Source organism: Vigna umbellata, chromosome 2, assembly GCF_029865625.1.
Source record: "Vigna umbellata cultivar VRB3 chromosome 2, Vumbellata_1.0, whole genome shotgun sequence".
NCBI classification, from domain to species: Eukaryota; Viridiplantae; Streptophyta; class Magnoliopsida; order Fabales; family Fabaceae; genus Vigna; species Vigna umbellata.
This window is the reverse complement of record NC_142166.1, coordinates 47,782,964-47,809,066: the sequence shown is the minus strand read 5'-3', so window position 1 is coordinate 47,809,066 and position 26,103 is coordinate 47,782,964. Positions and strand designations below refer to the sequence as shown.

The 26,103-nt window shown below is 31.5% G+C and overlaps 4 protein-coding genes and 1 long non-coding RNA gene across 6 annotated transcripts; 2 read left to right on the top strand and 3 right to left on the bottom strand.

The window, feature by feature from the left end:
• The first annotated feature begins 372 nt into the window (after positions 1 to 372).
• LOC124838483 (serine/threonine-protein kinase RIPK-like) lies at positions 373 to 3,287 on the top strand. Its single transcript, XM_047314093.2, has 5 exons — positions 373 to 887; positions 1,035 to 1,170; positions 1,336 to 1,472; positions 1,714 to 1,840; positions 1,976 to 3,287. Exons 1-5 carry the CDS (start codon positions 498 to 500, stop codon positions 2,335 to 2,337), a joined length of 1,152 nt encoding a protein of 383 aa, XP_047170049.1. The 5' UTR covers positions 373 to 497; the 3' UTR covers positions 2,338 to 3,287.
• A 144-nt stretch (positions 3,288 to 3,431) lies between these two features.
• Positions 3,432 to 4,155, bottom strand: LOC124838484 (copper transporter 5.1). Its single transcript, XM_047314094.2, has one exon. It carries the CDS (start codon positions 4,045 to 4,047, stop codon positions 3,616 to 3,618), a length of 432 nt encoding a protein of 143 aa, XP_047170050.2. The 5' UTR covers positions 4,048 to 4,155; the 3' UTR covers positions 3,432 to 3,615.
• A 2,619-nt stretch (positions 4,156 to 6,774) lies between these two features.
• Positions 6,775 to 8,041, bottom strand: LOC124838485 (uncharacterized). The gene is made up of 2 exons (XM_047314095.2): positions 7,705 to 8,041; positions 6,775 to 7,505 (listed from the first exon to the last, which is right to left on the bottom strand). The coding sequence occupies exons 1-2, from the start codon at positions 7,716 to 7,718 to the stop codon at positions 7,076 to 7,078; spliced, it is 444 nt and encodes a 147-aa protein (XP_047170051.2). The 5' UTR covers positions 7,719 to 8,041; the 3' UTR covers positions 6,775 to 7,075.
• A 5,616-nt stretch (positions 8,042 to 13,657) lies between these two features.
• On the bottom strand, positions 13,658 to 17,224 carry LOC124838469 (uncharacterized). The gene is made up of 5 exons (XR_007028848.2): positions 16,734 to 17,224; positions 16,345 to 16,640; positions 16,141 to 16,237; positions 15,904 to 15,973; positions 13,658 to 13,911 (listed from the first exon to the last, which is right to left on the bottom strand). It is a non-coding gene; the product is annotated as an uncharacterized LOC124838469 (long non-coding RNA).
• A 2,553-nt stretch (positions 17,225 to 19,777) lies between these two features.
• On the top strand, positions 19,778 to 25,399 carry LOC124838481 (polyadenylate-binding protein-interacting protein 7-like). Of its 2 annotated transcripts, none has more exons than XM_047314087.2 (6): positions 19,778 to 20,052; positions 20,877 to 21,753; positions 22,598 to 23,051; positions 23,131 to 23,201; positions 23,457 to 23,581; positions 24,720 to 25,399. In XM_047314087.2, exons 2-6 carry the CDS (start codon positions 20,965 to 20,967, stop codon positions 25,018 to 25,020), a joined length of 1,740 nt encoding a protein of 579 aa, XP_047170043.1. In that variant the 5' UTR covers positions 19,778 to 20,052; positions 20,877 to 20,964; the 3' UTR covers positions 25,021 to 25,399. The 2 variants fall into 2 exon arrangements, with proteins under 2 accessions (XP_047170043.1, XP_047170044.1); XM_047314088.2 differs by having other exon boundaries at positions 19,779 to 20,052; positions 22,601 to 23,051.
• Positions 25,400 to 26,103: the final 704 nt, after the last annotated feature.

Here is a 26,103-nt window from a genome sequence, read left to right as displayed (position 1 = left end):
TGCTCATCAACAGCTATACAAAAATAAGTGTACGACTAAATGGCTATGGAGACAAAATAGAGATTGGATACATGTTTGTAAGGGGTTGGAGAAGTGTTGGGTAACATTGAAGTCTATAGGTAGTCGAGTTTCTTGACATCTAATCAATTGAAAATAGGACAACAATTATAATTATGTCATAAAAATATTGTAACAGCAAATAAAATAAAAGTCATTCATGCATGTAGTATTACTCTGCCAAGGGGCAATATGGCATGGCATCCCAATTCAGAAAGAGGTCTAGAAGTCAAGGAATCTTTCTATGTTTTTTTTTTTTCTAAGGGTAGTTAGGACTTGGGAGAATGTATGTGCTACAAACTTCTCACCCTTCATATATTTTTTTAATATTATCAGTTAAGTCATTTTCTATGTTGTCTTTATAATTCCCTAGGCTTAAGAGCAAAGGAAGTGGTTTTGTTCAGAGTATTGCACATACATACACATACTGGTTTTTCTAAATGAGTTCTAAAAAGATTACATGGAAGTCTATTGTGTTGATCTTAAACTGTTACAAGACTCAAAGTTCCTTACAGGAATCAGAGAAACAGGTTTTGAAACAAGGTTCTTTCCAAAGGTTATGCCTCTCGGATATAAGCATTCCTAGCTCCCCTCAGGCCATTGAAGATCTTTCCATTTCCCTTGTTGGTCCAAAGCTTTACACATTCACCCTAGAGGAGCTAAGGGAAGCAACACATAATTTCTCATGGAGTAATCTTCTGGGTGAAGGAGGGTTCGGACCTGTGTACAAAGGTTTTGTTGATGACAAACTTAGGCCTGGTTTGAAGGCTCAGTCTGTAGCAGTAAAACAACTGAACTTGGATGGCTTCCAAGGTCACAGGGAGTGGCTGGTTAGTCTGTTTGCATTTTTTGCTTCAACCCATTCTAATATAGTCGTAAATCAATTTAAATATACTAGTCCAATGAATAAAATCTAGCTAATGAAACATGGTTGAAGAATATCTGACACTAGCTTGGCACATAATTTTCTTCTATAGGCGGAGATTATATTTCTTGGACAGCTGAGGCATCCACATCTTGTTAAGTTAATTGGCTACTGTTGTGAGGAGGAGCACAGGCTTCTTGTGTATGAATACATGGCTAGAGGCAGCTTGGAGAATCAACTATTCAGAAGTATGTAATGATGTTTTTCTTTATTCTACCTATTTTTCTCTTTCTTATCCCCATCAAGGAAGGAGCGTAATCAAGTACAAAGTCCCTGGGTTATTCTGTGTGAGTATTCTGATTGATTCAGTGGTATATATAAACTAAGCCTAAGTTTTGTTCTAATTCAAGCAGGATACTCTGCTGCCTTGCCATGGTCAACCAGGATGAAGATTGCATTGGGTGCAGCTAAGGGTCTGGCCTTCCTTCACGAAGCAGATAAACCTGTAATATACAGAGATTTCAAAACTTCAAACATCTTACTTGACTCGGTATGTTCAATATCTTTTCTGACGGATGATAAGATATCTTCTAATGGCCTACATCATCTTCTTGTATGCAACAAGAAGTTTTTACAGTATATATGATTGTTTATTTTATGTTACATTTTAATGTTGATACGCTGTCTAACTAATCAGAAATCTTTCTAGAACTTCAAAAATTTATTGTAAAAGATTGTATGAAAAATCATGATTAAAAGACAAACTCTTTATTTTATCTTTACAAATCCAGGATTACACGGCTAAATTATCAGATCTTGGGCTAGCAAAAGATGGTCCTGAAGGGGAAGACACACATGTAACGACAACATGCATAATGGGAACCCGAGGCTATGCTGCCCCTGAGTACATCATGTCAGGTATACATAAGATGTCATTAACTTTGCCTTTTGTGGTAACTTGATTAATTTCAAAGGCTCAAAGATCTTTCAAACTCAGTGATTTTTGTTTTTGTTTCTCAAGAATCGCATGATTAATTCATTGCCTGACCCCAGGTCACCTTTCCACCAAGAGTGATGTGTATAGCTATGGAGTCGTTTTGTTGGAATTGCTTACAGGAAGAAGGGTAGTGGATAAGTGCCGACCCAATAGAGAACGAACCCTTGTGGAATGGGCAAGGCCTCTTTTGAGAGATCAAAGAAAGTTGCACCATATAATAGACCCTAGATTAGAAGGGCAGTTTCCTAGGAAAGGAGCTTTGAAGGTTGCTGCATTGACCTATAAATGTTTGAGCCACCACCCCTATCCAAGGCCAGCTATGAGTGATGTGGTTAAGATACTAGAGTCTCTTCAGGATTTTGACGATGTGATCATAGGACCATTTGTGTATGTTGCAGTGAGTGAAAGTAGCCAATGAGATGCTACTGTCAAAGGGCATGAAGGAGTCCTAGGTCTGTGTTAACACCAGCTCATCAGCAACGTAGATAAAATATAGTAGATAGAAAAACAAATGATGCAATAGTTGATGAAAATCTTGTTTTTTCCATTTTTAGTTTGTAATGCATGGTCTACAGAAAAGCAAAGTGTAAGTAACTATGTAGTAAAGTCTGATTCTGTCAGAAATAGAGAGCTTTACTGTAACAAGTATATGATGTTTGTTTGAGGTGAAATGTGTATAATACACTACTTATCAGAAATGCTGACTCTGATGCTCAGATTTGAATGGATGCAACAAGTATTTAATGGGGGATGTATGTATTTGTTCAGGCATTACTACTGTTTGCTGCACAATGTTATGACAGATGATGTATATCAAGAAAAACACAATAATATAGAAAAGTATTGTTTTTAAATTAAAAAAATGCTCAACCCCTGAAACTACTGAGTCGAGGAGAAAGATCCCTCTATCAATCACTCAATTAAATGGAGGCAAACATGCGAGCATATCAAGATTTTGCTACATATAAAAGATGGATATCACATTGACAATTGCTTAGTCGACAACTTCATACATATCTGTCTACGCGTTAAGAATGAAAAACAGATTTTGTTTATGTCCAATTGTTTTTAAAATCTGTCAGCTACAAAGAGGTTCTCCGTTATAAAGTAGTGTTTTTGCGCTGATATAGGTAGTTCTTGGCCCACCACAAGATATTCAAGCCAAGGTGTTTTAGTCTGTGCTTTAGTATTGATATTTGTAAGGGATAGGATCTCTGATTCCCAAAAAAAACACAGCCACCTAAAATTAAGACTACTGCAATAGCCACATATCCACTTATGCAACGAATCTTCTGCCTATTTTTAAGCTTTTTCCAACAGAATAAAGGAATCTGACAAAAACTGTTCGAAAAATGACATAATCCATTTTTCAACCTTGTTCATCTAATTCCTTCCCTTCACAGTTTCAACTCTACCAAAAATTATATAACTACAAGAACTCAAGAAATCATTTTTCTCACAAGGATTTTCCTGGGAATAAAAAGCTGCCGAAAAATATATTAAACTTTAGAATCAATCAAGGGTTCCCACTTCCCATTATCACAGTTATATTTAATTACAATTCCATACATGAAATTACATATCCATACATGAAATTACATATCCATAATCAATAGGACTAAATTAAAACAGGGAATAATAAACAACAAGTACGGTTTTCAGCTGAGAAGATTGAAAGATTTAAAAGTGACTGAATTTAAGCACAGGCGCAAGAAGTGTCTACTGTAATGGAATCTTCACCCTCGTTCCTGAAGAAAAAGTAACCAACAGCGAGACCCAAGACGATGGCCACAAAGACCCCTCCGTTGAAGGACATAACCGATAACATCAAGAAATACCCTATGGCCGAGCTCAGCCCAAAGAGAATCGCCCCGGCGACCTTTACGCCCAATTTGGCCCCGTTTCCGGTGAGCTTCCGCTTTAACAGAGGGGTCTGGATCTCCGACGGGAAGGGTTTTCCAGCGCCGATGAGCTTGAGGCGAATTCTACGATTCTCAATGAACTGGTAGAAAGCGGAAACGATGAGGCATGCAAGAAGGGTGAGAAGATAATCGGTCCAATCGTGGGTCTGCCAGGAATCGATCAGGAGATTGACCTTCCGGCTCCAGTAAAAGGTCATGTGCATCATCTTCGCCGACGACTTCTTATTTCAAGGGTTTGCAAAAATAGATGAAGTGTTCAGCTATAAACAACAAGAACAAATTAATAAGGCTTATGCAATGCAATTAGTTGTCTTGGACCTTCTTTCTTGTAAAGCTTTTGTGACAACTCTTTGAATTCCTAAAATGACCTTAATAGCTGTCTTGTTCTCCTTATCCTTTTTACCTGTCTGTCAAATGCTTTTTTTTGAATCCTAGGTAGTTTTTTTCGTTCTCTCCTCTTCTTTTTTTGTCTTTTATTTTTTATTTAAAATAATTATTTTTAAATTTAAAAGTGGAATAAATGATTGTATTAATTAGGTTTCTTATACTAATCCTTGAAGGAAAGGTTAAGTTCTGAATGTCCATCATTTTCACTGGGCGATGCTTTTCATGCTACAAGTTATTTGTGAAATTTCAAACATACAAAACTGGTAGTACATAAATGAAATGAAAGAACCTTGTACTGCACAAAATAACAGGCTAATGGAAGTTCAAATGGTAGTACAGGTAAATCAAACAATGGAAATTTAGGAAATCTAATTTAATTTTTGGAGGGTAATAGTACTTATAAGAGTACAATAATATCTCATTTTAAATGAAAACAAAAAATAACTTTATTTTAAATGAAAACAAAAAATAACTTGTTTTAAAAGTTTATTATCGTAGCTTATTTTGAAGTTTGATTTGCAATATCTTCCAGTTAAACCACACACACTAAGTATTTTTGCTATAACTTTTATAAATCAAGAAGGTCAAGTATACCAGTTACAAAAGTAAACTTTGATGGATTGATTTAATTAGGTCTAACTGATTACTAGGTTTCTTGCAATTAAATACTTGTAAAAATAATTCTTAATATTAAGGAAATTAATTTACTCTCTCCATGAGAACAATAAAACATGGTAAGCAAAAAGATTGTATAATACCCTAATTGAATAAATTGTGTTTTTTTCTTTTTTCAGTAACACAATAAGGTGTGTGAAGTAAACTCATACTTATAAATAATAAAATATAAATTATTCTTTACTCATCCTGAATTATAAAAAAAGAAAATCTTCTTATTATTGAGAGAATAAGGTGTTTTTCTTTCAAAGTAAAATATATATCACGAGTTCTCTAACTTGATCAAAAAATTCATTTTGATTAATTTACCACAACCTAATGTTAAATCAAAAAAATTTAGTTGATCAAATAAACAATTTATTGAAATGTTATATGTTGTTTTTGTTAGCATCTAGAATAAAAAGTATATGATCATAGACTAAAGTGAAGTAGAAATATATAGAAATTATATAATATATAGAAATTATATAATCATAGAAAAAGGTGAAGTAGACGGGTTATAAGTGCATATGTGCACATTTTACACTATGCTTAATAGTTGATATTTAATAAGAATAGTGATAGTGGTATGTAATAAACTCTAAGAAGAGACATTCAACTAGAAAAGTACATTAATCACATGCTAGTTTCACTTCTTATTTTATCACTATGCACAATTTTTGTTGATCAATAAATATTATTTGTTAATACAGTAATTTGCACTAAATAATTCAAATCCATCACACATTGTTCTTCTCCATTTTTATTCATAAACACTTAATAATTACAAAAATAATGGTTGTAGTTTATTTTGCTCCAATGAGTTAGAGAATTGAATATAAATTTTTTTTGTGAGTACATATATAAACCTATAATTTTTACATTTTTGAAGAAACAATAATTTTCTTAAAAAGTACATCATTTAAAGTTTTCATTGTTATTGGAATACATTTTAAATCCAAAATAAAACTTTTTTTTTTACATTATAAACATAGACAAACCATCATTGATGCAGAAGATGACTAAAGAAACCCAAACTTTTATGATAGCAATTCTCTATTGTTTTCTTATTAGTAGTGCCACATTGGCAAACCATTATTGATGCAGCAAAAACTAACAAAGAAAAACAAATGGGTCTGTCAATGCCAAAAGCACGATCTTGAGTTTGAATTCTACAGTATGCACCATGCCGAAACGAAGAAGGGGACGAAACAGAGTGGAGATAAAATTGCAGGGTTGTTTGATTATTTTTTTAGCACACTTTCTAACTTCTTTTCGACTTGTACAAGTAGTGGACCTATGAAGTAAATGTTCTTTCTGAAAATTCATTGACTCACTGTGCACAAGGACCCATCTTCCATCCCCTAATAAAAAATCTGCATTTCCCATTCCCATGGATTAGACCATACCATCAAAGGTGCCCCTGAGTCCTGACACTCAAGATATTTCTCATGCCTTGCCAAATCTGGCAAGTAGATGCACCATTACATTTGTTTGGAAACAGAAGTTGTAAAAAAGAATTACTTTTTTTTTCTGATGAAACCTTTGCATTTGGAATAACTTTGGAACTATGCAAGTAACACATTGATTTGTTTCTGCCACTATGCTCTAGTTGTTAGAGCACAGAACATGCCGAAATTCTCAAATGAAAGCAATGACAAAACAGAACAACAAAAAAAAATGATGATTCAGATTTAGTATATTCTCTTCGACATTTTTAAATGGTGATACTAGAATAGTCCGATGATATAACAGTTTCTAAAGTAAAACTAAAAAGGTAGCTTGCTGTTATTGGTGTCTGACCCTCGGAAGACAAGAAAATTCATTATTAAAAGTTGCATAAACATTCAAGAAAAGTAAAAAGGAGAAATATCAGAAACTGCACACACACATTACCAGCACAGACACATGATCGTGCAACTTGTTTAAACATTGAAAAACAGTGTCATACTTGGTCTAAACTGGGTCAAACAGACACAGACAAAGAAGGGAGATTCATGACATTTAAACTGAAGTCAAGGAAGGAGGAAGACTCCTGCCAAATCATCCATTCAGTTTTAAAATGTCACAAAAACACAGACCAATTATTCAATCTAAACAACAAGGTGACAGAGAAATACAAAATTAAGCATTACTAAATTATTCAAGATAAGTAAATAAAGTTTTCCTCTGCATGCACGAAGTCAGCAGATACTACTCCCTGGTGATTATCTCTTGTGGCTCTCCCTTCGAGGATCCAGGTGAAAAACATTTGTGGGAACTAGCCAGTGGCGAACAGGTCAAAGAATCCTTCCTGGGAGAATCCAAAGATCGAAAAAGAAGGTGTTTCATTGCAAGAATCAAGTCTTGGGTGGGTTTTTTGGGAGGACTGGAAGCAAAAGATCTGAACTTCATGTGGCGCTTCAGTGCTTCATCTGTGTTAACATCAACATCTTTCAACTTCAAACCCTCTTCCTTCACTGCTTCAGCACACAGCCCACAAATCCAACGACCCTGGTACCTCTCCTTCACGCCGTCAATGTAAAGCGCAGTGCAATCCTCAGTTAGCCCGCAACAGTAGCACGTCACCGAACGCACCTCCGCTTCCATCACCGTCGCAGTCTTCTCTGTCGCTGCCATCACCCTGAGGCACATCATTTTGAAAAGAAAAAGCACAACCAAAGTTAAGACCACAAAATGTTCAAACTTTGAACTGAAAATTCAGCATTAATGGTAATAATTTAGGATGCAAAAATAATACTAATCAGGGTCTTCGGTTACAGTCCTGGAGTGTTTGGACTAAAAAAAAATGATATTTCAGATTTAAGAAGCATTAGCTTTACCCTGTTGTGGACATGCAGGATTGAAATCACAGATAAACTGAAATGATAGTAGTGGTGTATGTTGTATATATATTGGAGTGAGGAATTATCGCTCCTTCTCCCACTGAATTTCGCCACCGAAGAGCAGAACCCCAAATGAATTATGGTGCATCTCAGAGCCTTAATTGGCTCCAAGGCGAATCGAATCTAATGAGAGAAAATGCGCCCCTTCTGCTCTTTCATCTAGATCTGTGTATCTGTTTCTTGTGTTGTCTTTGCCTTAGGGAGTTCTGAACACTACAGTGCAGTGTGTGGATAGCTGGATGGAATGGTGATAAGTACTACTATCTATCTAAAACCATCTTTCTTATTAATACTAAATCGTTATAGTTTTCAGAGTTTTAACCTAAATCACGAACCTTAATTTTTCTACTCCCAATCATTGGCAATTTTGTGTAATTTGTAGATAAAGTTAGCATTTGAACCAGGTAATGTTTTTTTTTCCACTGTGGTGGTTGTGCAGGGAATATATCTGTGCACACCTTGGATGGGTGACCTTGATAAAATAACCGGGCACCACGTGGAGCTATGGGATTCGATAATGACTAGGTTTGGCTGTGGAGTGTGTGGGACAATAGATGTGGGGTTCTTGGGAGTTGGGAGCCCAGGTGGGAGTGCGATATTATTGAAATTGCCAGCTGTCATGACAACTACCTTGCTAACTACATTGAACACGTGAAATCCACAGATAATTATTCTCACATTTTAAATAAAAAAATATTTCTTCTCGAATAAGTGAAACTTCAGTTCCAAAAATAATCACATTTGATATTATTTTTTTAACTTTATTTTGTAATAATAAAAATATAAAATTAGATATTCTTGTTTCAATTATTATAATAAATTATGTTATTTTAAACTAAATTATAAAATATTTAACTTTTATATGTTATAAAAGTTATATGAAATATATCTTTATTAAATAGGTGAACTTTTTTTCAAATAGTTATATATTAATTATAACAAAATGATTGCACAATTATTTTACATGAATTTGTATGATCTAACTAACAAAATATTTTATAATTTAATTTAAAAATAGAATATAAAAATTATTGATAAATTTTGAGATACCCACAATATCAAATCTCACATGAATATCTAAGATGATACAAATTTTATAATAATTTAAGAATGAAAATATATTTAATTTATATATAATTATGTTTTAAATTATAATTATTTTATTTTTATTTAAAATAGTATATATATATATATGTGTGTGTGTGTGTGTTTTAAATCTTTTTTAAAGACTATAATTTTTAAAATTAACTTATTTAGATAAAAATAATTAAAATATACAAGCATAAATATCACATGAAGAATGATAGCAATTTGTCTAATGTTTGACATTTTAATAATAAATTGAGTGAAAAGTATCGTCATTTCAAGATTGTAATTAGGAAAGATAATACTAAATAAAAAATGAAAGTATTATTGAAATAACGTGTATAAATATAACTTTTAATATATTTTCAAATAATTCTTTATATTTTTTAAATATAAATCGTATTTTAACTTATGGTCATTGGTTACCAAAACTCTTGTTTTAATTATACTTTTGTATTAGTATGTTTAAGCAAAGGTATATCTCCTTAACTAAATGGTTAAAAAGAGTGGATAATGTTTTAAAACATGTGTTCTTTTTATGGCACTGATTAGCTAAAACAAAATAATTGAATTAAAAATTAGATAGGAATGGTTGCATTTGTTGTTGTATTTTAATGAAATCTTGTTAATCTATCATAGAAACCAATATATATACATGCAGTTCAATTAAAGACTGTTCCAGATCTCCATATAGTTCATTACGAACTGAATACTTTTGAAATAGATCCAACCATTATATAATTTCTTATATGATATTTTCAATCAATTAAATTGGGTTATTATGTTTAATGTAAACCTAGTTGCAATAGCCAGGTTTTTAATTTTTTGTTACCAAATGATTTTACTAAAACTCGTTACTGTGCAATTAAATATAACTATGAAATACAATAAAGATGTCCTCCCTAAATCATTAGTTAACAAAATCATGAAAACCTATTTTTAGTGCCATAAAAACATTATTGTACAATATGCTTTTGAAAATAATTACACATGATAATATCAAAATAAATATGAATTTAGTTGTACGGAGAACACATATGACAGTAAAATTAATTTAAAACAGTTTTATTCCTTCAGTAGTAATGAAAAGTAACATTAAAATTGCTTTGATTATATAGCTGAGCTGAGTTAAGAATAAAATAATACTTCTTAAAATAACTCTAATTAAATGGAAAGTAGATGAGAAATGGTCATTTTCGTTACAAATTAAATAATCACATTGATATTAACAATAGTACTTGAAATTATAAATTGTTCACTTTTGTCTATAAAATTATATAATTACAAAAAAAAAATTTAATGATCGAAAACCTTGAATTTGATATATATAATTTATTGTTCATATATTATTAAAGTAATCATAATAATTGAGTGTTGGACAAGACTCATATAAATCCAAAATTAGTTGGAAGAAAAAAAGTGGTACTGTCATTTTCCTGAATGACCCCTAACATGCACAAATATCATATGTGAAGTTAAATTGTTTATAAAATTGATTTTATTATAGCATGTATAGTATACTACAAGGTCTACTTTTTTTTATTTTTAAAATTATTATTATTGTACATATATTTTTATTATCCAAATTTATTTAATATTTTTTACCACCTTAGTAATTAACTTTTCACCCTTTTATAAAAAAAAATGGTAATTGGTATTAAATTTATTGTTGAAATATTGTCTACGGTGTGGATGCCCACAACCTATTTCTTAAATTTACCCGTTTTTAAAAAATTTATCATGTCTTTTTCTTAGTAATAATATCTAACATGTTTTCTTACTAGAGCAATATTTGTACCATGTAACATAAATGGTGTTTATAAACAAAAATAATATTATTTATGAATAAAAACAAATTGTTGCCTGGGAGATTCTGATCAATCTACAGTCCCTCTAAAAAAAGTTTTGTCAAAAAAAGATTAGATCTTAATTTTAATTATGACTGATTAACAGCCACAAACCATAATGCAAGTGAGTTTAATTGTTTTTTTCTCACTCTCACAAATAATCAATCTTTTTATATCCAAATAATCATCAAAATTACAAAGAGTTTTTATCTAAATAATATATCAAAGTAAATTTTTACATATTTTTTGTTCTTATCTGTTACCTAATTGCAACTAACCCCATATAAGATAATGATGGTTAAATTGATCAAAATAAAATGAAATGTTTTAAAAATCAGACAAGTCATCATTTAATTGATAAGGGCTGTAAGAATGTATTTGTTTGTCTTAATGTGTGAATTAATTACAAAGTCTTAATTATATTTAATATGTGTTTAAGTTTCAATAACTAATTAATTATGTATTGAAAAATAAGTATAAGAATTGTGTGACTAATAGAATATTTGAGTAGAGAGTGAGAATAATATTATGGATAGGGGGATATCAAAAAAACTAGACTTCTCTTTTGGATTTGGGGGAAAAGATGTTTTGATACCACTATATTCCTTCTACATTTTTGTAACAACCTAAACAATACTAATAATGATAGTAGTATATTGAATTAAATTATTTAATTAAAACATAAATTAATTATTTGAATATAAACTTAATAAATCGTAGGTTGAGATTGAAAAATTCATCAAGTTTCAACAAATCAGGACTTTTGAACTGTACAAAAAAAAAAGTGATCAGTTGTAAGATAAGAGGGGTGTCAATAGCAGTTAAAAGTTTTTACCAAAGACAATCATTACTATCCCGTTTATTTGGGGGCTCACTAAGTATTAGAGAGGATGACTATAACATTTACTTAAAGGTTCTAGCTTTAAAATTTATTTATTTATTTATTTTTATTTTTTATCTTTAAAAACATATCATTTATGTTTTAGAATTGAGATGATAGATATTTAAGTATCTGTATTAACTTTAAAGTGGTTGATAATTGTGTTTTGATTCTTAAGGTGATAAATAAGTAATTGATGTGTTTTGGATTTTTTTTTAAATGCAAGGAGGATTAAAGTAATAAAGTGTATTATAGTTTTAAAATATATTTTTATTATATTTGAAAAAATTAACAAATTTTTCATCAATTTTTTTGTTAACAAAAATTCTTATGTAATTTTTTCGAACAAAATTATAAATATTTTAAAGCAATTCTTTTAGCGAAAATTGTAAATATTTTTATATACTTTTTTTTAGACAAAATTGAAGAATCTCTACTGACACAATTATTCTAAGTCTCTTATAGTTGAGCTGTGATAACAATTTTCAAGTGAATTATTATTTTATAATACTTTTATATCTGTTTCCTTATTTATTTTATACTTATTTATTTGATACTTTTTGATAGATATCCAGTTATACTTGTATTCTATATTTCTAATGTTTTATTTCACCTAAATTAGTTATGTTGATTATTGAATCATTTTGATGTTTTATAATTAATTTTGACTTTTGAAGTGATATATATATATATATATATATATATATATATATATATATATATATATATATATATATATATATATATATATATATATATATATATATATATATATATATATATATATATATTTTTTTTTTTTTTTTGCGCGAGAAAAATAATTATGACGTGAATAATTTCGTATCTAATAAGATGATAGTAATACTTATCGAGTTACAAAATATAAGGACGAGATAATAATAATTTCACTAATAACTAAATTGTATAAATTGAAGTATTAAATATTGAAAAGCAAATATAGGTTTTTGTTGACTGTTATGGAGTGAAAAACCATAAGATATTATATGGACGTGTACAATACTACCCATCACATGTGAATCCGAGTTAAAAACAAATTTGTAAGACAATTCAATGATAATGTATATATTGAAAAACAGGACAAATATTAATATCAAAATTTTGAAGTTATTAAGTTCTATAATATTTTAAAATATTTTCTTTAATTATCTGGTGTCTTTGATAGACAATAAATGTGTTTGATATAATTATTAAAATATCAACAATAATTACGGTGATTCGTATTAACGAATAAGTAAATGATATGTTACTCGTTTGTTGTTACTTGGATTATGTATGATTAATAATTATTTAAACTAAGTACGAGTTCATGTATAATTAAACCTATAACGAGACTTATGTGTCATCATTTATATATATAATTAATGATTATATTTGGCCAATTTTTTTAAAGAATTATTATCGAGAAAAAACTTATTTGAAAATTAATATTAATTTATAACAATTTTCATACAATTTTAAAAGCTTTATTTTTTAAACTTAATAATTTATGTGTAGGTGCTCCCATAAAGTTTAGGAGAATAGGATATTTTTACTTTTCAGATCGAATCTGACACAGCAATATCCTTACAATGCGTACTACAAAAAAAAGGTTATTTAGAGGAGGTTTTTTTTTCGATTTGTGGGGGTTTTCACCCTCCGCAAAATAAATTCCGGGGGTTTTTCAAACCGCCGCAGTTTGAGTCGCCACAAACTATCTGCGGGGGTTTTTTGCGACCCCTGGTATCGTGTTCAATTTGCGGAGGTTTTTCTACGGAGGGTAAAAACCTCCTCTATTACTGACTATTACTTTGTGGGGGTTTTTAACCTCCTTTATTTTCAACTATTTGATCACAAAAGTTTTCTATATTTTTGTCAGTTTTTTTATTTGATGATTATTAAAATATATAATATCGTTTTTTGTTTAATGATTATTAAAATATATAATAACTACCTATTTTCACCAATTTCTTTCTTTTCTTCTTTTTTTTTTAATTTCAAAATTAAGTAAATTTAATTTTTTTTAAATTATTAAATACCAAACAAATATGATTCCTCTGAATAAAAAATTGATACCATAGAACAAAAACCCCTGAGTAGGAAGGAATTTAGAAAAATAAATTGAGAAACAATAGTATGTTTCAGAAGGATAGACTAGAAGTCAATGTAATCCTATTGCAGAAATAATTACAAAGAAAGAAATGTTACCCAATTCATAATAAACTAAGTATAGTTTTATCCTAAAACAATATCATAAACTTCCTAAAAGTTACTTCCATAAGATGATTGTCTTGTTCCCAAAGAAGACTCTGGCTCATATGCATCACGAGCTTGCTGAAATAATATAAAAAATATTAATAAAATAAACTCAATTACATGTGCTCACATTTTGAAAATAATATATAAAAAATCAATCAAATAGAATAAACATGTTCTAAAAAATCAATCTTATGTATAACGAATTTATAACTTGAGGACAACAGCTACAAACTATAAATACAGATATACATACTTGAGTCAAAATCATCTTATGTATCGAAATTAAAATACAGTACAAATGTTGTGTAATGAATATATATATATGTGCATGCCTATATACACTCACTTTGATATAGTGTTGTCCTGCTACTATCGTAATCCACATTCATTCCATTATGTAATTTAATTTTTCTAACCACAAGACGTGTAGCTCATGCACTAGGTATAATAATGTGCCAGTTAGTTGCACTTTAATTGGAGCATGATTCAATTAATGTTACATGAGAATAAAAAATTTATAATAGATAAAATTTTAATAAATATATATAATAATTGAATATCTGTTGTTAAATAGTTATATGTTCTAAATGATTTGTTACATTTATATTTATATGATAATGTTTTAGTATAATTATGTGATATGCCCTCTCAATCAAGAAGTACAGTACACGTTACAAAGTCCAAAGACATTAAAAGTTATATTTCATTAAATCAGGCAATATTTTGCTGGAATTATACTACTTGGTTTCGATTCTACTTACATTACGTGCACCAGTGATATTGATAGTCTGGTGATATATCAGTACATTTCTACACGGTCAATCGTGTTTGCAATCCTATTTGTATTAATGAGCACTATAGTTTGCAAATATCTAGTTAGTTTTTGAGTTTGTATTTCAGGTTGCAATGTGTTAAAGAATAAACTAACTATTTTAGTAGCAAAAGCAATTTTATAGTCTTCATAGTCCCTTTGTAGTTTACAGTAGCAGCAACTTTTTGGCTTCCTAACTCTAACTAACATTATTTTCCTATTTATATCTACATAACAGTATCAAACTTGGATTTTTTTTCATGGGTGCTGTTAAATCTTAAGTAAATTTCCTAACAATAATTATACAGAAGTGGGATGTAGGACACCTAGTAGATAGTTTTTACTTATTATTTCTTTTAAATGTTTATATCTTAACCTTTATTATGTTATTAAGTTCACCTATATTTAGTCAGTACATAACCACAAAGAACTCACATTTTTATCGTTAGCTAGGAAAAGAACATCATCTTTAATTGGAAAGTTATTCATACCCAGCAAAAGATGACACAATTTTTTACAATAAGAAAGAAAGACAGATAGAGAGAAACAGAGGAGAAAGATAAATAAATTAATGACATGTTTGTCATACAAGAAGACTATAATAATGTTGTTGGAAATAACTCTGAGCAAGAACTGGATGAAAAGAAATCAGGTAAAGGTATTTCTACACCCTAACTCTAACTAGTCTTCTTGAAAAATGTGGTGAAAAGCCTACTAATGTTACTGGAATGCCCTTATCCTAATCAGGTGATCTCCTCCATTAAATTTGCAAGTTTTGGAACACCTTATGGGACTTGTGGAAACTTTAATCATGGAAACTGCAGTAGCAATAAGGCTCTATCCGTTGTGCAGAAGGTGATATCCTTGCTTTTTCTTTAAATAAGAAGTTCATACATGTCTTTTGTGTAGCTAATTTTAAACATGGAAACTGCAGTAGCTAATTTTCCATTCGAATTATACTTACTCTAAAGAGCATCTTTTAACAGGGCTGCATTGGATCAAGCAGTTGTAGAATTGAACTATCAATTAATACATTCGGAGATCCATGTAAAGGAGTAGCAAAGAGTTTAGCTGTTGAAGCTTCTTGTGCATAGACATGCTTCTTGTGCATAATTAACTTTGTAAAATTTACAAGTTCATCTTATGCAATCAGATTCAAGAAAATCAATTATGAAATAACAATAGCACATATGAATGATAATCTATGTCATCCAGCCAAATACATCGCACATATGAATGAGTTAGGATCTTATTACCTTTCCAAATGAGAGAATGAGCTAATAAAGAGTCACAATTCAGAAAAGGTAACTTCTTCTTAACCTGAAACTGAGAAATCAAACATGTGGTACATATCATCACCTTAAGAAATCAACCATGAGTCAATTATACATTTGACTAATTGATATCCTCGTCTAAATGGTTTGTAGCCAATTGAACATATTCATTGTCATTACTATAAAATTTGTCTATTTCTTAAAGTTTTCGTAGTGTACCCTCACATATGGATCACTTATGCCTTTGAGATAGACAATAACAATCCCTTCCCAGGACAAGTTCAATCCAACCATTGCTTGAGCCAAAACCCGAACCCTGTACATGAAAATTGTTAACATGAATATCCAAGTAGTGAAAAAAAGTTGTGAGTAAAATGACTAAATGGTTGAAAGAATCACTAATTTCAAAGTGAATAAGCACACCTTCGGTCCTTCTTGGTCATCCACTCTAATTGATATTCGAAGTCTTAATTCTCCAGAATGCACTCTTTTAAGAGGGATCCATACATCCCTTACTGTCCCATCAACCACTACTTCCAAAATACGGTGTAACATTGTTCAAAATTTGCATACAAAGCACTTACACTATAAAAATGCGTTTCTTATTAGAAGAACGATGGTGGGCAACAAAAATGTATTGCACTCAACCTAGGAATTTCATCAAACACGTACAGGGCAGCAATAATCCCCACTCCTTGTTATGAGTTAACCAGAATATCCTGCACCATTAACAATCAATGTGAGAGACAATTTTGAAAAGTTGAATTGGAAGTGAAATCAATATGGAAAGGCGTTGCAACACCAAACGATACCGTTGTGGCCGCGATAAGTGCGGAGGCGTTTGAGAACTGTCTCATCTTCGATTAGGGTTTTATGATTTCACGAATTTAAGGACACTAGTGAAAGGTAAAGCCTCTGAAACATGAAACCTAAACCTAAAAGAGAGGTTTGGGGAAGAGTTTTAAGATTTGAGTTTTGAATCAAAAATGGAAAACGTAGAACTGAAAACCCCTTTGACTGTATATGCGTCTCCCAAGTCTGCGACTCCCTCGTCTAGTCCAACGTCGACCCCGAACTCCTCACCACCTTCATGACAGGCGACATCAAGCTCCTCTACAAGATCACCTTCTCAGCAGTTTACAGCGGGTTGTCATTACGCTTTTCCTGGTCGAGAATGGCTGTGACGGGAAGACGGCTCAAAGAGTGTAGATGAACATGAGAAAAAGGAAGTGTTTGATGAAGTTAAGTTTAGGTTTAGGAATTTGGAGAAAAAATAAAGTAAGATAAAATTTTGGAAGGAAAAGACTGAAAAACGAAAAAAAATAAAAAGAAAAATGTATTATAATTTGATTAGTTATGAACCTCTTTAAAAAAAACTTAAAACCTCCGGTATTATTAGGCATTTGACAATTCAATAGAACCAAATTAAATCATATTAATTTGCGGAGGGTTTTTATAACCTCCGCAAAATAACCTCCCTTAAATACCATTTTTTTTGTCTTTACTTTTACTAATTTGCAGGTACTTCTTGTACTAAATTCAATCTCACTTCATTATTCTAGATTTCATCCTCTACCCAGATATTCAACTTTTTGTTTCCATTATTTTCTTACATTTATACATTTTAACTATTTCATAAAATAGAAAAAATAAGTAATATTCTTGCAAACATAAAAAAAATATATTTTAAAACAGCATATTTGATACTTTCCTTTCTAGTCACACAGGAACACCGTTACCATTCAGAACACAAATGCTTTAGTTTAGTCATTTACGCCGTTTTACATTTTTTTTTCTATTTCCGTAACAGAACTGAACTTGATTTTCTTTCTTTTCTATATATACAAGTAAACCGATGGTGTTTTTGTGCTTATAAACAAAATAAAAAGTCGTGTCTTAGCTTGTTGAAAAACCTTTGTTTTTGCAAAATAAGGCTAAACGAGCCGAACCGTGGCACTGCAAACGATGAGAACAACTTTCGTGTCTAGGAAGAAACTGACAAAGGTTTTTGATAACTATGAAGAATGTTTTTCTCAGCACTGCCATTGTTAATTTGTAACTAACACGTTTTTGTGCCGTGTCCATGATTCAAATCAGTCATCGCCATAATTGGTTAGATCTTTGATTTGATTTTATCACTGTGACATTACAGAGTTTGTTTTTGTTTTTAGATTGAGTACATAACACTGATCAGATTTGGCTGATAATTTATAATTGATGTTAGATCGGATCTGAATCATCATCACAAATATTTATAGTTTTCTTTGACTGAAAGTTCAATAGATAAACCTGTTTTATTAATGTAAATGTATGAAGTTGGATGAAGAATACAAAACGAAAATTACTTAATTTAATATTAATTGTTTTCTCTGTTTGAAGAGAACGAGTATTATATAGATTAATATTTGATTTATGATAAAAACTTTCTTAATACACATAATGACACTCCTGTGCGGCTACAATAATATGTTGCACATGATCAAGGTGGAGAAATTTCTACTAATTTTTACCATCTAATAATGGTTTCATTTATATAATTGGTATTATTAGTAGAACCTAAATTTATGATATTCATAATTGTTTTAGTATTCAACACCCATTATATTTATAAGAAGTAGTTTTAGAGAGATAAATATTTACAATTAACAACAAAAAAATGGTTAATTTTTGTTTAAAGAACTAAAACTTTTGAAAAGTATATAGAGAAAAAAAAAGTATTTATAATCAATCACTCGAACAATTTTCTTTGTTTTTTGAATATAAGTCAATGCGATTTCTATGGAATGAAATTGACTTTTAATACGGCATAACATGGAATTTATGTGTATACCTAAGCGAGACACTTACCCTAAATATCTACACAAAGTAAACACACCAAATGTAATTGGTAAAACAAATAAGTCAACTTTAACCTTGTTTGTATTCTATCACCATTTCATCTTATAAAACCTAATTAATATTGTCACATATATGGTTAAATATATTTTAGTTTATTAATCTTTAACAAATTAACTTTTAAAATTTTAGTTTAATTTAGTCTTTAACCTTTAAAATTATTACAAATACATATATTTAATCATTTTGACAAAAATATTAGTTAATTTATTTATTATTTTAAATGTATTTTTTTAGTTAACGAGAAATTTGAAATATTAATTAAATTTAATAAAATTTGATTAAAAGATTAAATAAAAAAATTTAAACATAAAAATTAAACTAGTTAAAAATTATTAAAATGAAATAATTTCAATTTTTACTAAAAATAAAAAGACCAAAATTATATTTAACCATATTTTTTAACTATAAAGTTTTAAATGAATGTAATCACTCAAAATTTTAATTTTAATATCTTTTTCACCGATTTTTACTCTATGAAATAACTAGATATTTTTTTTATAATTTATTTTCAATATATCTTCTCTCTATCCTTTCTAAGTGTCAAATACTCCTCTTATATGTTATAAGCATGTTTTTATAAAATATAAACTATTATTTTCATAAGACATTCTGTATTTTTTACTCTATCCTTTTCTCTCTCTAATAAATATTAAGAGCATGTGTCTTTTTTATTCATCAGCAGTGATAATTTTTTTAAAAATGATTAATAATGACTGGGTTTATGATTATTTTTAAAGTATTTTATTTAATACAAAGAGGTATAATATAATATGGAAATAAAAAATATTGACAAATATAATTTCTGAGGAGAAAAAACATTAACTGCATGGAAGTTAAAGGTAACATTTTTGTGGCGAAATCCCAGTGAACAGTGTGTACAGTAAAGAGTGATTTTATAGAGAGAAGGGTGAAATCTAGTGGCCAAAGGTTCGGTGTCTTATTTTTGTGGTGCTGGTGCTGCTGCTATAGTATTGGCTAAGAGGTTTCGAAACAGAATCCACAGAGAGAAAAAAGAAATTAAAAAAAGAATGAAATAAAAGAGAGAGGTAAGGTAAGACTTAAGAGAGAGAAGAAGAAGAAGCCCGACCCGATAATCATACTCGTACTGGAGATGATATTGGATAATCCCAACCTCAATTTTTTGCAATATTAAATAACACAATCACCTTCACTTTTTTCTTCTCTTCTTTCTTCGTCTCATCTCCATGGATCCCTTCGATTTGATACGCGAAGGTATAAATATATGTATTCAATATTTTTTTCGTTTACACTTTTCCATTTCTTTCAGATCTTTTTCTCTCGTTTTCTCCTTCATGAATTTGTTTTTTTTTTTTTTGTCTTCAATTGCTGTTGTTCCTGTTGTTATGTGCTTTTTGAGTCTGCTTTCTGAGGCCTTGAATTGCTCGAGATCTCTTCTGTAGCTCCTGGCTGCCGTATTGGAGGTTGCGTTCTCTGTGCGCTCGAGCTTTGATTCGATTGTTGCTGCTTCTGTTTTGTTTGATGTTAGTGTGAAATTCGGGTTTCAAATTTCTAGGTTTTTGTTTTTGGTGCTTTACCTTGTGTTATTGGGGGTTTTATGTAGTTACTGTCGGGGAATTATCGGTGTTGTTTAATTTCTATTAGAAGTTGTTTTCTGTGACATTTTAAGTTATTTAGTTCGAGATGTTTAGGGTTTTAATCTTATACTGCTCTGCCATTCTGAATCTGGTCAGCGTTCGCCAGAACTTAATTGTGTGTGTGTAAATTTTACTATAATTTCCGTAATTTGTGCTGGTTCCCTTTTTGTTCAGTTTACCTTTATAAGTTTCACTTTTAAGTCCAACTGACGAAAATGGCAAGCTATAGTTCATTGCAGTGATATTAAAAATAGTTGTAACTGCAGTTCTATATTGGGTTATTTATTTGGTACTTTTATGTTATATGGGATATTATTGAAATCATAATTTATCTATTGTACGATGTATGGGATTTGTGGTGATTTTATTTTTTACCTTTTCCTGTTCTTTTTATAGCAGTCTGGTTAATCAATGAGCATGATGATATTGAACCATTTTCAGGGTTTGGTTGAGGCTGACTGGACATGTGCTGTTTCTATTTTTAAAGTCTGTTTATGTTGTAGTTATTTTGTCCATATTCTAGTTAATAATGAACTTATCCAAGAAAGGATCCCAAACGGATGCAAAGCTATTAAGCCCAAACAAGGCAACAACTCTGAATCCAAATGCAGCAGAGTTTATTCCTTTTGCCCTCAGATCATCATCATTACCTGGAACTACCAGCTCGGTAGATGCAACAGCAGGGCTTTCGGCTGCTGGAGCTCTTGGGAAAGCAGTTTTAGATAGATCAGAATCATCCATTTCAAATAATTCTGATGATGAGGTGCACCAATACTGGCGATGTCAGCTCCCTGATGATATTACCCCTGATTTCAAGGTCATGGGAGAAGATGAATCTCAAGGTCTAGATGATCTTCCTTTAGCAGGTTTATCCATACATGAGGACAATGAAGCCTCAAGGTTTCCTTCTTCCAAAGGAAGTAAATATATAATAAATGAGCAGGAGGAAATATCTCAACTGCATAATAATGGCAATAGCTTTGTGGATAAAATAGGGTTTTCTCATTCAAGCTACAGGGAGGACCCATCTTCTACAAGCTTTTTGAATGCTCTGGCAAAGCCTTGGGAGGGGCCAATTGGGAGCGCTGACCAGCTTGTTAGCAGTGGTCAAGGTGGGCTTGCTTATGATGACAACAGTGGACATGGATACTTAAATGATGTTTTGGCTGAAAATGCAATTATGGATGATACTGATATGAATCCTTTGGAGTATTTAGCTTCCATGTTCCCTGGTTTTGCAGCAGAAAGCCTCGCAGAAGCTTACTTTGCCAATGGATGTGATTTACATCTGACCACTGAGATGCTCAGTCAGTTAGAGGTAGGTTGATTTTAATATATTAACTGACATGCTGTCAAACAATGATTCCTTATAAGCTCTATCTCATGCATTTGATTGTGAAAATGGATGTGTTGTCTCTTATATGGTCAACATCTATCTTCTGCTTGTTGCAATGCAGTATGCTCTAGTGCATTTGAATAAACTTCTCTGGAAACACATATAGGAGAAGAACATTGAGGTGAAACGAATCAAACTTTTCCCATGGATTAAAATCAACTCATTTCCTCAACTTTTTTTAGAATAATTTAAATCATTCCACGAGTTGATTTCAATTTATGGTAAAAGCTCAACTCGTCTTACTCCTTAATTATTTTTAGTCTTCTCATGTATGTTTTTGTTGAGAAGTTTATCCATATTAACTCTTAATACAAGGCTAAGTATGATGGGATGGATACTAAGTATTTAGAGCAATACCTGTGCCTTGTTTTGGCAGGGAAGATCCGGCTCTCTATAAAGTTGTGAAGTGATTCAGGTCCAACCTACCTCTAGCTTCCAATTTCTAATTGCAGTTGCCTGGTACTGGGGGAGGGTGTTGTTAGAGATGATAATCTTGTTGTTGTTATTGTTTTTTTTTTTAAATAATTTTGATCTACATTCTGATATTAATTGTGATTTTAGTGCCCTTTTCATGTTATCAATGGGCCATTGGCATTTTACGAGACCTACACATATATTTGTATATGATCAAGCAGTACAATTTGTTCTCCATTTCGTGGAATCCTATAGTCATCTCTTGTGATTAGTAATTATTTCTGTAGAATATTTTTTAACCTAGGAGCTTTATGTTGATAATCTCTCTCTCTTCACCTGTTCAAATTTGTAGCAGCTTCAAGTTGATGGTGGTTTAAATCAAACTTTGAATTCAAAGACTCTGTCAGCTCCCAATCTGAGTGCAATGGACTTTCCTGCACTTACTTCACCAGATGGCCAGGCTGCTTCAGTCAAATACGTGGTTGATAATGTCCAGCAAAGTCGAAATCCTTACCAGTCATTTGACAGTGATGTGATGCTTTTCAAATCTAGTTCTTCAGTTCCATCTAGAGGTGCTGTTGACTTTGCTTCAGCTGTTAGAAAGTTGGCTTCTCAGGATTCTGGTGGTATTTGGAAGTATGACAAGAATGGCTCTGGTGATGCTGCTATAGGTTCAAGTAGGAATTCAAATGTTTTGGGTAGTGGCTACAATGGTGGACAGGCCAGAGCACACTTTGGTGATCGATTGCAGAACCGTGGCTCAGCTCGAGCAGCTCCAATTTGGCTTGAAACCGGTGATGCCGTTGGTAAGTACTTATGTTAAAATGCTTCAATTGTGGGGTGTTTTCTCTGTGCACTATTTTCGTTAACAATTTTGCATGGCAGCAAATATGTATTCAGAGCTTCGGGAAGAGGCTCGTGATCATGCATGCTTACGTAATGCATATTTTGAGCAGGTGGGTTTTCAAATTCATGCTTTGGTGAAGTTACTGGCTATCAAAATTTAAAATAATGGTTTTGGCTACATACCTCTTGATTTGATTCTTTTGGCATTCCCTTGACTTTCTCAACTCCTTTTAATGTGTGTGTGATTCAATAGGTACTGTTGGGATGATACTAGTTCAAGAATCAGATAACAAAGTCTCTTCCAGAGGCATTGGTCTTGAATCTATTTCTTCGTTTAATTTTAATTCGTTTCTAATTTGAAACAGGCTCGTCAAGCTTACCTTATTGGTAATAAAGCCCTGGCAAAGGAACTAAGTGCTAAAGGGCAGCTTCACAATATGCATATGAAGGCAGCTCATGGAAAAGCTCAAGAATCCATTTACCGTCAGAGGTTTGTTGTTCCCCAATGCTTCCCTTCTCGCTCTCGATTTAAGTTTGGATTATAAAAAAACTTACACTCCCTCTGTTCCAGTATCATAGTTGTTCAAGGTTGTTTCACCCAAACTAAGGAAGCATTTAGATTCGTTAATCTTCAATGCAATTTTACTCCTTCTATACCTATTATACCCCTTTAAGTTTTCTCTAGCCATATTAATTGAATTAAATTTTTGCACTTTTATCGCCCAAATGCACCATTTATTTGTTCTGTATTTCTTATTATTTATAACTCACTTATTCTCTCTCCATATGGAAGATAAGTAACATTTGTACTACGAGTACTATTTTTTGCATTTCTCTCACTAATATATAACTACAAGCAGTATCTCATTTTATTTTGTTATAAATTATTTTATTTTATTATCTTTCGAAGAGTTATTATTTTTTTAAAAAAAATTTTTTTGATAAAAATTAAACTTCCCTTTTGGTGACATGACATTTGTAGTGTCATTTCAACTTCTCTTCTTTAAATCTAAATCCTGGTAAATATGATCGCTGATTTTTTTTTGTCGGAAATAGGTCACACAAGAAAATTTTTCTCAATGTGATATAAGTACTGTTTTTATGCACAAAATGTATTTCATAAAGCGACTATTATATAGGGACCAAAGGGAGTATTATATGGCATTATGATGTTAAAATATTTTGCTACTCCTCAGCAATCTGTTATGTATGTTTATTGACACGAAAGAGTTCCCTCTGATGTCTCGACCCTTTTTCGTACTTACCACTTGTTTCTTTTCCTCAAATGTTTCTTATTGCCGTCCTCACGTCGTTCTGAAGGAGAGTTATTGTCTCTGACTTATTTAAGATGCGTGAACAATCTGAACCCCTTAAAGTAGAATTTTGTAATGCCAATTCGTTAACTGGTTGCTTTGGAAAAAATGCTCGAGTTGAGAGTACTTTTACGATTACTTTTAATCCATGGATAACATTAGCTCGACCTTTTTCTTGGTCACCTCGTAACAGTTTCTCTCTAGAATGGCTACCTGGAGTATCATGCTATATTATTGTACGAACCAGAATGTTTATATACATTGCTCTAAAGTTTTGGGTTCTGCCTCAGTGATTACAAATGTTGATTTTTTCAGAAACGCAGTTGCTTCAGAGATGCAGGGCAATGGAAGAGGACACGAGAGGATAATAGACCTACATGGGTTGCATGCGAGTGAAGCCATTCATGTGCTGAAACATGAGTTGAGTGTGCTGAAAAGCACTGCCGTAGCTGCTGAGCAGCGTTTGCAGGTGTATATTTGTGTGGGCACAGGTCATCATACCAGGGGTTCCCGCACTCCCGCAAGACTTCCAATAGCTGTACAGCGTTTTCTTCTTGAAGAGGGCATTGACTTCACGGAACCTCAACCAGGCCTACTTCGCGTTGTGATATATTGAGCCAGCCAAGCCAAGGATGTGTACAAGTTTTTTGACACGGTATAAAGTCCGCGATCACGGACATTTTAGTCATTGTTGTATCTGTATATGCCCGAAGAACATGAAAAAGAGAAAGAAAAAAGCAGTTAGGGGAGAAGGAAAGAGAAGGGTTGTAGCAGAATTGTATCATTAAGATTTAGCGACGACATCAGATTTACATTAGTAAGCAGGACTTCACATTATGGGATTATATTCCTTCTGTTAATTTTGTACCCTAATTTTCATTTCCTTGTTAAATTCCATTTTTACCATTTTCATTCAGATGTAATCGATAGGACTCAATTACGCATAGAACAATTGATTTTGCAAATTAGATTCAATGCCAAACAATTTATTGCGATGATCGTGGCCACGGTATTGTCTGGTGATTGGATCTTCTCATTTAAATAAGGAAACCCTCAACGATGCGGAACCGAAATTATAGTTGCTGTGTATCTTTCTTACCCAAAAAAGTTGGTGGAAAGAAAGATACTAAATGACACCTCTTGGGAGAAAAATAAATTAACTCTTCCCGTATTATATTTTATATTTGTTCCTTACGAATAAGAGATTCAGACTAGGTTTCAATTTACAGTGGGTGTTTCACCTTGCACCTCAAGCATTTCACACTCCAAGTATTTAATTATGTACCTTCAATTTTCTAAAATACCCATAATTAATAAAGTGGTTATTTATTAATTTTTGTTTATTGAAAATTTCTAATTCCAACATTAACTGCACCTCTGTTTTCCTCCTATTAGAATACATGCATTCCTGTACCTCTGCATTCCCATCTCATTTTTATTAAGAAACCCAACACCCCAGTACTCCATTTGAATTGCAGATTAACTGCACCTCTGTTTTCCTCCTATTAGGATACATGCATTCCTGTACCTCTGCATCTCCACCTCATTTTTATTAAGAAACCCAAGACCTCAGTACTCCATCTAAATTGCAGCTGTGATAATTATTTTTCCTCTTGATTTTTTTCTTTGCAGCTCATATGAATTGTTTCCAAAATACCTAATTAATAAGGTGGTTATTTATTAATTTTTGTTTATTGAA

Excerpts from the sequence above, each read along its gene's own strand:
- LOC124838483 (XM_047314093.2), top strand. The coding sequence starts at position 498 with ATGAGTTCTAAAAAGATTACATGGAAGTCTATTGTGTTGATCTTAAAC. Across the intron at positions 1,171-1,335 it reads GGAGAATCAACTATTCAGAA|GATACTCTGCTGCCTTGCCA; the intron begins GTATGTAATGAT and ends TAATTCAAGCAG. Across the intron at positions 1,473-1,713 it reads CAAACATCTTACTTGACTCG|GATTACACGGCTAAATTATC; the intron begins GTATGTTCAATA and ends TTACAAATCCAG.
- LOC124838484 (XM_047314094.2), bottom strand. The coding sequence starts at position 4,047 with ATGATGCACATGACCTTTTACTGGAGCCGGAAGGTCAATCTCCTGATC.
- LOC124838481 (XM_047314087.2), top strand. The coding sequence starts at position 20,965 with ATGAACTTATCCAAGAAAGGATCCCAAACGGATGCAAAGCTATTAAGC. Across the intron at positions 21,754-22,597 it reads AGATGCTCAGTCAGTTAGAG|CAGCTTCAAGTTGATGGTGG; the intron begins GTAGGTTGATTT and ends TCAAATTTGTAG. Across the intron at positions 23,582-24,719 it reads GAATCCATTTACCGTCAGAG|AAACGCAGTTGCTTCAGAGA; the intron begins GTTTGTTGTTCC and ends TGATTTTTTCAG.